The sequence below is a fragment of the Anas acuta genome, chromosome 11 (genome assembly GCF_963932015.1).
Source record: "Anas acuta chromosome 11, bAnaAcu1.1, whole genome shotgun sequence".
Classification (NCBI taxonomy): Eukaryota; Metazoa; Chordata; class Aves; order Anseriformes; family Anatidae; genus Anas; species Anas acuta.
In genome coordinates this window covers 10,121,312-10,137,119 of record NC_088989.1, presented here as the reverse complement: position 1 = coordinate 10,137,119, position 15,808 = coordinate 10,121,312, and the positions used below count along the sequence as shown (strand labels likewise).

At 47.3% G+C, this 15,808-nt stretch overlaps 1 protein-coding gene across 15 annotated transcripts in view; it reads right to left on the bottom strand.

The window, feature by feature from the left end:
• The window catches only part of GRIP2 (glutamate receptor interacting protein 2), a 246,488-nt gene that overhangs the window by 30,892 nt on the left and 199,788 nt on the right, over positions 1 to 15,808 (bottom strand). For 13 of the 15 annotated variants that reach the window (XR_011100171.1, XM_068694240.1, XM_068694238.1 and 10 more), the window contains 6 exons: positions 12,227 to 12,374; positions 11,416 to 11,585; positions 7,612 to 7,737; positions 6,589 to 6,741; positions 6,133 to 6,376; positions 659 to 804 (listed from right to left, as the gene is read on the bottom strand). Coding sequence is in view for 14 of the 15 variants with exons in the window: in XM_068694240.1 (XP_068550341.1) it covers positions 659 to 804; positions 6,133 to 6,376; positions 6,589 to 6,741; positions 7,612 to 7,737; positions 11,416 to 11,585; positions 12,227 to 12,374 (987 nt within the window). In the remaining variant the exon portion in view is untranslated. The remainder of the gene's footprint in view (positions 1 to 658; positions 805 to 6,132; positions 6,377 to 6,588; positions 6,742 to 7,611; positions 7,738 to 11,415; positions 11,586 to 12,226; positions 12,375 to 15,808) is intronic. The other 2 variants (XM_068694245.1, XM_068694236.1) reach the window with 1 other exon arrangement.

Here is a 15,808-nt window from a genome sequence, read left to right as displayed (position 1 = left end):
GCCAAAAACAGACAAAAAGAAAACAGGAGAAAGGAGAGAGTTTTCATCGGCATGGATGGTTTCTCTGGAACCAAGAAAAGCAAGCCCATCAAGCTCAGCTTTATTGGTTCAAATAAGGTTGTTCTCTGAGGCCCCAAGGACTTCAGGTTAAGATTTGGATTCTCATTAAAAATGCATGCTCTGAACATCAAGCGAAGTGCTCACATCACATTGTACTTCGGAGTTGAAGCAGCTTTGTAAATGTAAAAGAAAAAGACTTTTTTTTTCCTTCCAAATACAAAGCTGCACTTTAGCTCCAGCCAATTGCTTCAGCTCTCTCCTTTCCTCAAGGCCATAGATTAATACAAATATTACACATATTAATCATCAAATGTTTAAAGAGCAGGTGGCTCCTTCATCTACTCACTAGGCTTACCTCAGCCAAGTGGTGAAAAGAAGGCTTTTATTGAAGGATCAGAGGAAGGACCCTCTGTCTTAATGAACATTAGAGAACAACAAAAAAATGGGATAGGCCCTCCTCACAGGGTCTTTTCAGCCGTGTCTGAGCTCTAGCAAAAACCTGATGTATTTTTGTGAACACACTCCCTCCTACAGGGTAGCAAAGGCACCGGCAGAGTCTGGCAGGTGGTAAGGAGCAGCAAGTCCTTTGGCAACTTACCTGCAACATCAAATTCAATTTCCAGCACCACTTTGTTTGTGAGCGCAGCATCCCGCAAAAGCTGATTAGCTTCCTCCATAGTCCCATCCTCAGTCGCAATGCCGTTGATAGAAAGGACTCGGTCTCCTACTTGCAGCAACCCACACCTGCAGTCCGTATTGGGAAAAGAGGGGAAGGGGTCAAGGAGGCAGGGAAGAAGGAGGAAAGGAGGAAAGAAACAACCCCACAGCCAACCATGAGTTACTTTTACCAGACAAATCTGTTAGAAGACACACAGAGTACCGACAGATCCTGCAGAAGTGGCCTCAAAGAGACGATAATTCATTCTGCAATGTGTGTCCCAGGGCCAGGAGCCCCTGAGAGGTCACAAGGCAGCAAACCCTTGTGGTTTGCTCAAGCTCAAACATATTTCACTCTCAAATACAATTTATATATATTTATTTTATTTCCTGCAACTTGCAGGGAAAAAAAAAGAAACCCATCCCCTCCTAAAAGTCAATACCATGGCCAAGACATGCGAGTGATGAATTGCAAGGACATGAGCCCTCCTACCCTATTTAACAGTACACATCTCTCTCCGTGTGCCTGCATCCACTGGAAACCAAACTAATGGCACTGAAAATTGCACAGAGTCCTCTGCTTAATACATGGCTAATACTGAAGCTACAATCCAATGAACTCACTGAAACGTCTCGGCAAATTGGATAATCATTTATCCCTTGTAATTGCATTTCTGGAAGCCAAATGTACATTGATACTGTTTAACTGCCCTGAAAGGCCAATATTATTCTGATGTGATAGCCCGCCAATATAACCACAACTGGCACTTTGGGCTTTTTGGTTTAGACCCACTTTCACAAAGAGCATAGATCTGCAGGTTTTTTCACTTTGGAAGTAGAATAATGACAGCAGGGCTATGTTGGAGATGTACTGCTACAGCATGGTTTGCCTCTTGAGACTCTTCTGTATTTATAAGAAATGTTTGTTCACACACGAACCACTACATTCATTATCCATCCTTTGTTCTTCTTTTTTCTTCTTTTTTTTTTTTTTTTGTTTAATGGACTGTGATCCCAGCAAGACAATCCTGCACATTACCTCCCACAGCTAATCTGCGCAAACCCATGGCTCTACAAAGACAAGAGTGTAGTGTTCCACATCGCTGGCCATGGGCAATAGGTTGCCCATCCTCCTCCTTCTCCACACTCTTCATCAGTTGCTTGCTATAACCACATCTGTTCCATTTCCCACTCAGCACCTGTCTGTAAGGCCATTCACTCGAGCAGAGCATGGGAGAGCACTCAACCATCACTAACGTAAGCTACGGTGTGGCTTCCAAAACAGACTCAGAGTTATGGGAACAAGTCTAAGGTTCACCTCTATGTTTGGAGTTGTTTTCCCACAAAGCTATCAGCTAGCCTGTTTTAAGCCTCCGCCAGACAATCTTTACTCCCCTGCTGTTAAACGATCAACTACATCCTCTGCCCTGACCTTTCTAGAAGCCAGCTTCCACGGATATTTCATGCAAGACAGCTTTTTTTTTTTTTCTTTACGTTTTGTTTTGTTTTTTACTAATCCTTCCAGCCTCTCTTCATCACTCACACCTGATTCAGTTGTAAGAACATGGTACTGTGGCTTCTGGACACAAAGATAACATTAAAGGCAATGAGTACCGGTTGTATTGGTCACCTCCAAACAGCAGGAAAGTCCAAGAAAACACACACACATCCAAATCTGAGAAAAGTGCACAAGCACAACAGTTTTTGTCTGTGGCCCATAAAAAGCTGAGGTATGACAAAGTTTGGAGAGAGCCTAGGGAGGTTATTTTACCAGTAGGAAGTGATTTAACTTGCCTGAGATCACGTCATTCATGGAAAAGAGCTGGCTATTTTAAGAGATGTAAATTCAGAAGTGTTTTCTCAAGGAGACTGGGATTATAACAGACAGCTCTATGGAGTATAAATGAATACACCCCTGTGAATAAATTACATTGTTTAATTACAGTCCCTTACTGGACTTGTGGCTATATGCAGCTACATAACTACGTTTGGAAATATCAACTTTTAAATATGAAGATGGCAGGGAGTACAACAGGGAGGTCTCCTCCAGCACTGAGAGCTTTATTGCTACGGTCACTGTGCACCTTTTGGAAAGGAGGGGTCAACGCAGAGATCACTTCAGCATTTCGAGGTAGCACAAGGACACAGCCTGTGTCAGTACTGCTGTTTCAGCCACAAGGATTAGGAGACCATGGGATTCTTTCACACAGCCAACATTTGCCACCTTTCCCAGAGTTGCCTCCTCACAAAACAACCATTTCCTGTGCTTCTTCATTCAGGGTAAACTTGCCATGGTGTTTTACAGCCAATAGCTCTGTTAGGTCAGAAGCATTTTATTTCGTTTAATATTAGCCTCAGTTGATCATGGCAGTTTAAACCCCAGTCTTGAAGGTTTTAAAAGTTTGTGGAGTGAAGCCACAACCTCCTACCTCCAACCACAAGGGTGAGGAGACCTGATGTGCCTCATTAACTCTTCAGAATGATTTCACCATCAGTTTCCAACTGCCACGTGCCCTTGCAATGGGAGCAGGGCCCTGGGAGCCAAGGCTCCTGCGGACCTCTCACTGACGCTGCTATGGGATCCTGCATGAAGTTTTTAGAGGGCTTTCCCAGAGAGTGCATGCATCTCCGAGATGCACAGTCTAACATTAGAGCTCACAAAGTACCTTGAGATCACGGGAGGAGAAGTGCTTAAAAATCAAAGAACAAGAATTCAAGCATCTCAAAGAGTGAAAGAGCCCTATGGGTGTGTTGGAGTCCATGACAGGAAGGTTTCCTTCAGGTTGCAGAGATCTGCATTTTGTTGTGACTCATTCCTTGGGCTTAAAGAAGCAGTGGAACAGTGGAGGTGTCCTGCTAGACACAGAGCAGTGCAAACTCAAGCCTTGGACTGGGGATGTGCTGAATATCTCACTCATCGTCATCAGCATCTGTGCAGTCACTCCAGCTGTGGAGCGAGCAGCAGCAGCTGTGACCACAGCCACATTGCTGGCTGCAAAACCCAACGTGTCATGCCCTTACACACCCTGAGTTGACCTGCATGGCTCAAATGCACACAGCTGTGTGTGTACATCGCTGGGTGGGTGACAGCCCCCAAAAGATCAAAGCTGTGCTGACAACATCACACAGCTGCTGAACTTCCCTCTTGCAAACTCTTCATCCTCAAAAGCCAGAAACATGATGATCTATGTCTGAGCAGAGCCAGAAAACACGTAACACAGCAGGAAGCATTGATTTTGGATACTGGGATGGAGAAGCCAGATACTCTCCCACTGCTGTCAGTGACAAAAAAGCCGCTTGTTTCAAGGCAGCCAAGAAGGGACGTCAGGCTTCTTCCCAGTAGACCCTCTCTGCTGATAACAGGGGCTGAAGCACTGTCTCATTTTGAGCCTAAAGGCTTCATCTTGCATCCAGGAAACAAAACAAGGGGTGGGGTGGGAATGTCTGTTACAGACTATTGTCTGTAAAACAAATCACAAGTCAGGGAGATGTCAGCTTTTGTTTGAAACTGCCTGTTGCAAGCTAAAACGAAGCAGATAATAAATGTGAAACAAACTACTTCCCTGAAAAGAGGGTAACACTGTCCTCACCAGTACTGCTCAAATTTGCTAACCACCTGAGAGGCAGCTCCTCCAGGCAAGACAGATGGGCAAAGCAATTGCGGATCATGTCCTGTGCACAGAAAATCAAGATTCACAGGCTTTGCACAAGAGTGTGTGAACGGGCATGACAGATGCAAGTGACCCGGTCCCTCTACCCCTGCTGCTCACCCACATTTGCAAAGAGCAACAACTGCAGCTCAAGAAAGCAGAGTCCAGCAGCCTCAACCGAGAGCCTAACTTGGGAAAGGGGAGAAAAATGGCTCCAATGTCTTGAGCTGTGGTTACAGCAGAACCTGTTAAGGCAGGGGAAAAGGTATCTAGCAAAGACTGGGCAAACAAGCTCTGTGGGATAGTAAGAAACAAAAAGTGAAATGGAAACACCAAACTGCCTTTTTCACCTCCCTGTAAACCCAGTACACTTATCACTTCAAGATAGGGAGCAAAACCAATGTTTCCCTGCCAGCTAGGAAGAGCAGCGCAATCTAGGAAAGAAAGAAATACACTGGAGAGATTTAATCCCCAAATCAAATCCACACTGCAAGCACAGAGAGGATTGCTCCCTGCCATCAGAAAGCAGAGGGCGGCAGCCAAGAGAGCGCGAATCCTGCTGGCTGGGAGCAGCAAGGGAGAGCAGCGTGTGTGACATGTTAGAGCCAGGCGAGTCCGCACCACCAGTCTTTGCTTTCACTCCAGGCTTGGCAAGAGGATAAAGCAAAGCCAGGCAGATTTCAGCACATCTCCCTCCTCCCGGGGGACAGCAGGCTTTGTTGCTGCCTGATTTATAAAAGGACGTTGTTGCTCTGCAGTGTGAGCCAAGTTCACCCTGGTAATGGAGGATTGAAAAAGAACAAAATGCCACCACTTTGGTTTCTAAACTTTGTTTGAAAACAAACAAAAGCATAAAAGGCTTTTGAAATTGCTCTTAACCTGCCTTGCTTGGGACAACACATTTTCCTATTCCAGTCCCTTTCCCTAGTCCTCCCAGCCTGGCCTCGCACACAGCCCAGTGCCAGGCACTCATGCTCCTCCCTGCCTCTGCATCGGCCACCTGGAGACACACAGAGAGACCAGACGGCACAGCGAGAGCTTGCATTTGCAAAAGGAAACACCAGTCCCATGCTGGGACTTGATCCGTTCAGCACAAGAAGCATCATTACAGGGCATCTACTCTGTAGTGCGCAGGCACTTGAGCAGACTTTAAACCCAGCCAGCGAAGGTTTTGGAAGAAGTTTAAGCAGAGCTCCCATGCTGAGGCTAGGCCACTGCAGAAGTCATTGCTCTCCGTTTCCCCAGGGGTCACACAGAGCAGTTAATGCTGCTCCTCCATTCTGCTCTTTTCCCAGCATTATTGAGCCAAAAGCAGAAGTGCTTAAATGCACCTCAACCTGCCCCTCAAACAGAGCCCTCCTCAGTGCTTCAAAACTTTTAGGCCAATTTATAGAGCTGGGCTCTGCTACAATGAAACCAGGCAGAAAACACTTTCTGGGGGCCATTTGTGTATGTTTATCCCCTTTCTGCAACCAGACAAAAGCTTTATCTTTCAATGAGAAAGAAAAGGAAAAAGAGTAAGAAAAAGCAAAAGAAATAAAAGGAATGGGAATGGCGCTCTCACACAGACACACGCTCCCTTCCTCCTCCTCCCAGAACAGCTGTAGCCTGGTGCCAAGACGTTCACCTGGGATGCGAGGGAGGCCGCGGTCAGCCGACGAGTGCAGAAATGGCAGTGACAGTAAACCATGCCCAGTGAAGAATGGGAGATATTACAAGGATGATAGTAAATATCTAAATGAGCCTCTGAGGAGAGAAAACAAACCAAACCATGAAATGGTCAGCAGCAGCACCATCAGCATCCAAGGGCAAGGTCTCTAACCTCTCTGCCGGGCTGTCAGGCTCAATGAAACGGACGAGAGGTGGGGAGGACAGGGTTTCGGTAGCGAAGATGCCTCCCTGGAGCTGAAGTCCGAAGCCATTCAAAGGGTCTCCCCTGAGCACCACCTCCGTCGTCTCCGTGTGGACTATCTGCCCACCAGGACCCACTGTGCTGGAGGCCAGCGACACTGTGAGGAAGAGAGAGGCAGAAGGTCAGGGCAGCCACAGTCAGCATCACAGACCTTGGCCTGGCTGTGAGGCCGGTGACTGAAGCTGAGGGAGGCTGTGGCAGCGCTGGGATGAGCTGTCCCACCCAGCTAACAGCCAGCAAGGGCAGTAAGGACAGTGAGGAGAGCACGTGCACCCATTCATCCCATCCCCAGCCCCTCACCACTCTTACGTGAGCTCTTGTGCTCCTTCTTCTTCTGCCTCCTCCTCAGCATGGTGGTGCGGGGGCTCATGGGGTGGGAGCTGCGAGGTAGCGTGTTGGAGTTCTGGCAGGGGAAGCCCTGCGCATTCATGGTGGGAGACGAGAAGTTGGCAGCCACCAGAGCTGGGGAAATACAAAGAGTGTTAAAGCAAACACACAGAAATGCATTTCTGGGTTCACCCAATAGGTATTCACCCAACTCCTAATAGTTTTGGATTAGTTCCTTCTTCCCAGGGCTGAAGCTGAGGAGAGCCCACATCCTGGGCTTGTAGCTCCAGGAGAGCTATCAGGGAGGGCTTGGGCTCAAGATGGACATTGCTCTCTGGCTTGCAGACTCCAGTGACTGGTCATTGAGGCTACCAGGTGAAAAACGTGTCACTGATGCAGGGCAGCCAACAGCTGGTTGGCACAATGGCACTAAAGAACCTTAAATGCATAGGAAGAGAAACCAGAGCTTGAACTTGCTGAGCAACTGGGCTCCCCTGCTTGCTTCCCAATACACAGCACAATGTTTCCTGCCTACCTCACTGCCCTAAGACCAGAAACCTGGGGCTGAACAGAATCTGCTTCCTGCAAGAGATGTGTTTGCAAACAGATTTGGAAGCATCCATAGTCCTTCTTCTATCACGCAGTGCAGTGCTAGGGCCGAGCTGGATGCCTTGGTGTACCACGTTCCTACACATCACCAGGGCTGCCCTCCTTGTCCCACAGCAACTCAGTTTTTTCCCTGGCCCATATGAAAGAAGGGCACAGGGGTGTGGGATAAGGGGATGGGAGCACTGGTCTGCCCAGCACACTGCTCTCACTGCAGTTACCAGCTCAGTGCACACAGAGCAGGAGGCACCAAATACTGATTTTGCACCTCAGCATTGGGCCTGTAGAAAAAGACCCAGGTGACCCTGGAGGAAATAAATGACAGCCCAGGCTATGGAGTTAGAGAGGCACAACACGAACGCATGCAGGAATGGGGACAACACCGTGCTCTGGGCTTACATTTGCAGTAATCCTGTCCAGACGTCTGGTTCCAGGTGGGCGTCTTGCAGTGCCCGGGGTGGTGGGTGTGACAGTAGTTGACGCAGGGGTCCCAGCAGTGGTGGTGGTCGCTCTTCTGCACCTTGACTGATGTCACCCAGGGGAGCAGAAATCAGCACAGGCAGGGAGGAGAAGTGAGAGAAAGAAAAAGTAAGAAGCATAAGGCAGGAGATTGTAGGACAGAGCCTCATACCGGCTCTGACCACGCCAGAGTGCAACTGTGGCGTGTCAAGAACCAGCAGCAAAAACGCATCCCCGTGTAACCTCATGACACTTGATGCAAAGTGGCAGATATCCACCCATTCCCCTTAAAAAACTCCGTGTCCTGAGCCAACGGCCTGACTAAGCTGTGCTGGCAGCACACAGATGTCACTACCATTTGCAGTCTGTTGTGCAACGTGCAGAAGCTGCCTCCAGCCACGAGTTTCCCACAGAGACCATCAGCGTTATCCGACAGCACTGGGGAAACCTCCTCGTGCTGTTTCCCACCTTGCTGCCCTCCCAGGACAGCACTCGATGCCTTCCACACGTGCCTAGGAGCGCTCCGAGCACTTCTCTTGGCTTCAGCGTTTGGATGTTCAGTGGCTGCTCTTGGCTAGCAATCTGTCGCAGGGTGCACATATGGAAAGGGCGGACTGCAGCTTACCAGAACAAAAGGGATTTTACACGCTGCTGCTTACAGGCAATTACACAGGGCCACCAACACAGGAAGAGATGCCAACGCTATGGCAAACGGCAAATTAAAACATGGCACCAACGTGGCAGGCTCTATTCAAGGCCACACAACAGCTTTAGCTGCAGTGTGGCATCCATCACCTAGAAATCCCTTGTCCCAGGAACTGTAGCTTTGCAGCATCAGGTCCCGATGCCACAAATCCCCTCTGATGTGCCTCAAACACACCCCCAGGCACAGATCCCTGTTCTCCTCTCACTGATGCTCCTTTTGCTCCTGGGCAGCACAGGGCAGATTCAGTTGGCCTTGCCCAGCAGCAGTGAGTTCTCTCTCCTGAACCCCTGCACCACGCTGTCTGGATCAATTTTCTTCTGTGAGGAATCGCCAGCTAATGAGCAAGATTGCAAGTGTCTCTTCTGTTCAGCTGAGCACGAACAGCATCCCACAGCAGAGCATCACAGCTCTTAACCTTGCAACCGCTGGCACTCTCCCAGCTGAGACCTCCTCCGGGCTCTGTGCTCTCCACACAGGTGCTGGCACTACCAGAGCTTTCTGAGCGTGCAAACCTGGGAGAGGGACTCAGTTTATCCAGTGTGTCCACCCAGAGATCTCTTATAAAGGTCAGCTGTTAGCATCTTTTAACACTGAAAATCCATTTTTCTTATCTGAATCCTTTAGGTCAGGTTTTCTGACCAACATCCTTACTATTTCAAAGTATTTGCTAAACATTTACTGAGTTTAGCACCTACTCTATAAAGCTCTTAAAATGTCCATTTCCAGCTCTGGGGTTTCAATTTTGTGGACTCAAAAGGAAATTCAGAGTCAGCAGGCTTTTAAAAACAAAAATCCAAAAAGCGAGTGTGGCTGCATCTAGACAAAAACAGAATTCCTAATAAAATGAAACACTTTGAACACAACTGACAGAGCTTATGGGCGTATATACAAAACCATTTAATCCATTTATAGTAATTAAGCCTCTCCCATTTGTCTCTAAGTTCTTAGCCCATATCTGACACAACAGAAAAAGGCCTACGAAACTCAGATGTCAGTGCAGTGGGGGAAGAAAAGAGGTTTGGGACAATAATGGGATAAAAACCTACAACAGCCTTCCCCAAGCTTTCTGCACATCATCGGTGCCTGAGGAAAGCCACCCATCCCAGCACTGCTCGCAGGCACCATCCGCTCCCACTGATCTTGTGAGCAGGGCATAATCCTCCCACAAACTCTCCAAATGCCCCCAGCACTGCAGAGAAAGCAAACTCTGTTTGACAAATCCTGTGCTTCAGCATTAGACTGCAAGGACCATGTTTTTTTCATGGCAGCTGCAGCTCCAGAGCTGCAGCTCTGGGCTTCACTTTCCTGCCAACCAAGACAGTTTACTTTTGCATGGCCCATCTTTCCTTACTGCCCTTGTTTGTTTCCCTAAACTCAGAAAGAGCAGCCTGTGGAGTTGGCTTTCAGTGTCTGGAGCAGAAGGTAGGGTCTCTCCCAGGTCCTAATGCAGATCATCAGCTTTGGTGTGGTTCCTTGGCTCCTCACCATGGGCTGCATGACGCTGTGGCTGGTTACACCCCTGAAGAGCACTGCTTCATGAGCTGCTCCTCTTGTCCAAAGCGCTCTCTTTCCTGTCCCCACCACCTTTTCCATCCCCATCAGCACTGATGAAGGTTTAAGCCCAAGCATTGGTGCTCACCTCTGCCTCCTAACAGCCATGTCGATGAACTGTATCCTCCCCTTTGATCCCTCATGTGTTAGAGTTGAACAAAAAGCAGGGACAATTGTTACACCCCTTATTTATTCATACTGGTGTGTTGCAATTATTCTCACAAGTTTGCCTGCTGCATTTCTGGCACAGCAAACTGGCCTGATGTGTGGAGGTACAGGTAAAAATGCTCTGAGCACACAGATCTGTCCTTCCACAGATCTCCCTCCTCCTGAGCCGCTGCTGAATGCATATATTCATTCTGTATTCTGAAAGGAGATTAGGACCAGGGCACTAATGGAAGAAGGAGAATAGTTCATTTTAACAGCCATTGAAAAAAGATTATAGCTTTCCATTTTTTCTTGGGCACAAAGGTCAAGTCATCTGTCCCCTTTGTTAAATGGCTTTAATTCTGCACAAATTGGACTGGACGTGTATGAGATTTATTTCTAGACATGAAGATGTTATTAGAGTTTATGTTTCACTGCATCACGTTAAAGAAGACAACACAGATAATTTCTTCCTTTCACCAAACCTTCTTTTCCCCAGAAGAGAATAGGGAAACGAATTGGGCCTGAGGCTCCTGTGCACCAAGATTATTAAACTGCAGAAGAAGTGACTCAAAATGGATGCAAAAGGTACTGAACCAGCTGGAACAGCTGAGTTACGAGACGCCCAATGTAGATTCTAACAAAACTGCAGGCAGCAGTTGCAACAAATCTTATAGTGAGGCTGATTTCACAAATATGTATATATGAGAGCCTGACTCAGCCTCCCACATGGAAGAAAAAACTAGAGGTAAGCAACAAAAATGCTCATAGGACAAATTCCTAACATTTGAAATTTACAGGTATTTACAGTTTGATGAGCAAGATTTTTTTCTAGTATTTATTTAGAGAGAAAAAAATAACAAACAGCAGCCACTCTGGATGCCTTCGCTTTGCCCCTGGCTGCTCACACACAGCTGTCATTCAAACAGGCTGGGACAAAAAATGAACACTTATGCTTCAGCTTTATTTCCTAAGGAAGTCCAGCAGAACCCTGCCTAGCTGCTGACATGTCCTTTACAAAGCCTTACCAGGCACCAGCCGATGAAAGCTGAGTTTGGAAATACATTTGCCAGCACCAAAGTCGTCTTCCTCCCTCTCCATTAAAGTCTCTTATCCAAAGTACTAAGAGGCAGCACTGGGATTCCCAACTCCCATTTTTCCATTCAAGCACAGATGTTACCTTTTTTTTTTTCCCCAATTCAAATCCTTGAGGAACTTCATCTCATCACGTGCATTTCATCAAAACAGTCTGTTGTGAGCATTCAAAAGCAGTGAGAACCACAGTAGGGACTTTGAGTGAGTTTTGAGGGCAACCAACAATGTCTGCCCAGAGGACATACCTGTTTCTGGAGGCTTCAAAGGCAGCCTGCTTTGGTGAACAGGTAGTATCTCCAGCTTGACATTTTCTGAAGTGGCAGCTAAAAGCTGAGTTGCCTCTAATAAGGAGCAGTGCTCTGTGCTCGTGCCATCAATGGAGAGAATATGGTCACCAACATGCAACGCGCCACATCTGCAAAGGAAACAGCAAGAAAGGCAGTTATACACATGGCCAAACTCCATGTCCTTTTGGCTGGAAGCAGAAACAGACAAAATCCAGCTGTTTTGCTTCAAATGATTTCTTTCCATATCTCATTTTTGACTTTCAACTTGAACATTAGGTTCAAGCATTGACAAAAACATCAACTTAGCTGGTCAAGTCAGGCTGCTGGTGTCTTGGGAAAGATCTTTCAAGTTTTTACTAGTGCACAGTCATAGCCACTCTGGACGGCTGGGTGTTCACCCAGCAGCGTGGTGGGTCCTACCAGGCAGCAGTTCAGAGATATGATTACTAGGGTGACAAGCTGACTTGTGCGTCAGGAAAAGACTCCAGCCAGAAATTTCCACAATAGGTGCCTGCCATTCCACAGCTCCAGGGCACTCAGACCTGAGGTTTTTAAAACAGAGCTCAGCTTTCACGTGCACCGAATTACATTTGTTCCTGGTGAGGAGTGTCCACTGGTCAGATATTTTTAGTATGCTTAGTGATAAGAACATGTGGGCAGGGCCATTTCAAGGAGAGGCAGGGAAGTATGGTAAATAACTAACAAGATGACAAAAAAAAGCAGTGGAGAAGGGAAAAGGAGAAGCAGAGCAGCCTGTTCAGATCTTTACCTGTCCACCACACTGGCCGGCTTGATCTTATCAATGACAATGACCTGCTTGTTCCGATGCGTGGTTGTCGTCAGTGTGATTCCCAGTGTAGATCCTGGAGTCTTTGCTATTTCAACCAGTAGAGGACCCGAAGCATTTGCTACAGTATCTGCAAAACAAGAGGGTATCTGAAGACACTTCTCCTGAAGACACTAAATGCAGAAGCAGACGAGATTGGACAATTGTGCTGACCTGACCTGAGCATAAGTAAATCTGTAGTTGGGACTTCCTACACCCCCACAACTTAGCATCGCATGGTTAATTAACAAAGAAAGCCTTCCAGTACCTAAAGAGGACCTACAGGAAATCTGGGCAGGGACTCTTTGTCAGGGAGTGTAGTGATAGGACAAGGATTAATGGTTTTAAACTATAAGGGTAGATTTAGATTAGATATTAGGAAGAAATTCTTTACTATAAGGGTGGTGAGGCACCAAAGAAGCTGTGGATTCCCCATCCCTGGAAGCATTTAAGGCCAGGCTGGATGGGGCTTTAAGCAACCTGATCTGGTGGAAAGTGTCCCTGCCCATGGCATGGTGGTTGGAATCTGATGATCCCTGGGGTCCCTTCCAACCAAAACCATGCTATGATTCTGTGATTCTAGGATATTACAACAATTCACACATGGAAACAACTCTCCTGCCTCTCCTTTTTGGGGTTAAATAACAAGACCAAGGAAGAGAATGCTCAAAGTCCATGCAGCAGTCGCATCAACTTAAAAGAAAAGCACAAAAGAAAATCAGAAGGACATCACCGTTTAAGGTTTCTTCACAAACGAACCCAAAAAAAGGCACAGAGAAATAGGATTATGCTTTCTGAGGTATTCAGAAGTCTTGCATGCTGCTTACCACCAGCACAAGCCAGCAACTCCAGCACCAGCTCAGGAATATTGCTGCAGCTGCTTATTTCATTTCCACTAGTGTGGCTCTGGGAGCAGAAATGCAGAGCTCCCTACCCGCATGCTTACAGAAGCCTTCTCTCCCCCATCAGACAATACAGTGGTAGCTCATGTTTAAACGATTCATTTCTGCAATAAGCTTAATGCATGCTGTAAGTGAGACTACGAAACTCCTACAAAACTGCACCTGTTAGCATCTGCTTCCAAGGAGTGGCTGGCAGAGCTCTCGGAGAGCCTGATGCCTCCTCAGCCTTTAATTATTCATGGGCAGGCTTTCCTCTTCCAAAGCTATGCTCCACTGAAAATGCTGATGCTACTCAGCTCCAAAATGTGATGCATGGCCCATTCTTGTTCTTTGATAAATGGGAACATTGATGCAGATCTTGGGAGCTAAGCTGCAGGAAGGTCCTTTGTGAGATTTGTTAAGATGCTAAGTCCCTGGAGACTTATTTTTCCCTTGTGTAGGGATCAGCCAGGGGATGTTCAGGCTCTGATCTACTCACAGCACCCTTTTTCCTGGGGGAGAAAGGAGCAGGACCAAGCCACATTTAAGATTACGCAAGGCTTCAAATAAAACACTGCTTATTCTCTGCTGGAAAGGACCACTGGAGAGACCTGCAGGCCCTGGCAAAAAGCACAGCTCAATCCAAAGTGCACAGAGCATCCAGGCGAAGCCTGTGGGAAGTGCACTTAAGCTTCATTAGCAAAGGAAGCACCAAGAGACCAAGGATCTCCTCCAACAGCATCAGCTATACGTTAGTTTTTCAGCCCATGAGTGTCCAGCACACATGCTCCAAAAAGGGATTTACTCATCACATGTATATATTCCTCCAGCCAAAGGGAAGGAGATAGTAAAAATGGCCACGGAAACAGCTTATTGGGGTGTTAGATCTCTGTTTCTTCACAAGAAAAACACCCGCTCCTCTCGGTTTCACCAGTGTCCAAGCTTCTCATCTTTGCCAAGTGTTTCCCAGGAAAGTCTCGGCACAGTGGTGAGAGGAAAGGGCCATGGGCACCTTCTCCCATGGCAGGACCCAGCTTTCAGTAACACTCCAGGAAATCAGAGTCATTCCTCCAGCCCATGGTCCTTCCTACCCCTGTGCACTACAGCCACCCTGCTGCCCCTTTAACTCTCACCTCCAGTGGCATAGACCAGGATTGTTCCAAATACATTTTACAGAGGTATTGGTCAAGGAAATACCAACCAAGCCTCTATTAATTATTCTACGGAAAGTTTTGGCTCAAATCAAAGGTCAAGAGCCTGCAGTTTAGCAATATTTGTGAGGCATGATTAACACGGGGCTATTACACCCAAGCTAATTTGAACAGAAATGCTGAGAGGACAAGGCAGGCCCCGCAGCAACCTTCCTGCAGGGAGGCAATCCCCTTGCTGCTTCGGCACCACAAGGTGTGCCTGCTCCACCAGGCACATCCACAGCCTCCCCCTGCATCTGTGGAAAAGACACCCACAGCTCCCCTGGGTTTCAGAGCAAATCTCACCTACTAAAACAAGATCCTTTCTCATAAGCCAAGAGTCTGAGCAGTTCTTTGGAGACTCAGCACTGACGAGGTGTTCAGCTGACACACTGACACATACCAAGGGCCAAACGTCACGCTAGTGCAGGACAGGCATCACTGAGGCCAGCAACACCGAGCTGAATTCACACACTGCAGCTCGCATCATTTCTCTAGGGCTTTGTTACCAAGGAACAGAAGAAAAAACATACACATGTGCTGTTTTGTGTGTCCATGCTCACTGTCATGGAAGGGTTTGAAGGTGTTTGGCGAGCCATGATCTGCGCCGTTTTACAGATTGGGAAACTGAGGCACAACTGTCATGCAACTTTTCGTAAACATATGGTTTTTAGTGGATAGCCAGAAAGCTTGTTCAATGGGAAACAGAAAGGGATCCCACCTAATTCCTCTTTGCTGGATAAAGACCTACACCTCCTGACACTGCAGAGGTGAAAGCATGTGCACGATCCTCATCCACCTTCAGAAAAATGTTTTTAGTAATCAAGTAAACCTTTGTCCTCCACCTTTTTGAAGACATTTTCCTTTTAGGTGGCATTGATTAAATGAATAGGATAAATAAATTGCATAGGACCCTGTTAAAATTCAGTATCAGCAGCTCTGGTCCAAAGTTAGTCCCAGAAGCCCAGCTAACATCTGCCCCCAAATCCTGCCTGCATCTCTCCTTCTGAACCCAAACTCCACCCATTTCAAAATGCACAGGGGGAAATTCAGCAGCCACCGGGTGACTTACTGCAGATGTAATGAACCCTAACCCTTTCCAACAAAACAGAAAGAGGAAAGCTGATCAAAACTTGCTCAAGTACAGCAAATCCCACTGCCCTGTCCACTTGGCTGACTGACCCCTGGTCCCTGGAGGACACAAAGGGCTGTGCAAAACCCACTCACACCCATACGCTTGAGGAGTACTCATCCTTACTATGGTGGATACAAGGGAGGCAGAGCCTGCTCCATGCGGTCAGACACCCCAGTGCTGAAGGTACAGGAGAGCTGGTTTCCCCACCGATTAAAGGCTGGGGATCGGCAGCTGTTTTCTTTGTGATCGTTCTCTCAAAAGCTTATTTTTAAGGAAATAATTAGAGAGGAAGGAGAGGACCCAGCAAATCTCTGCTCAT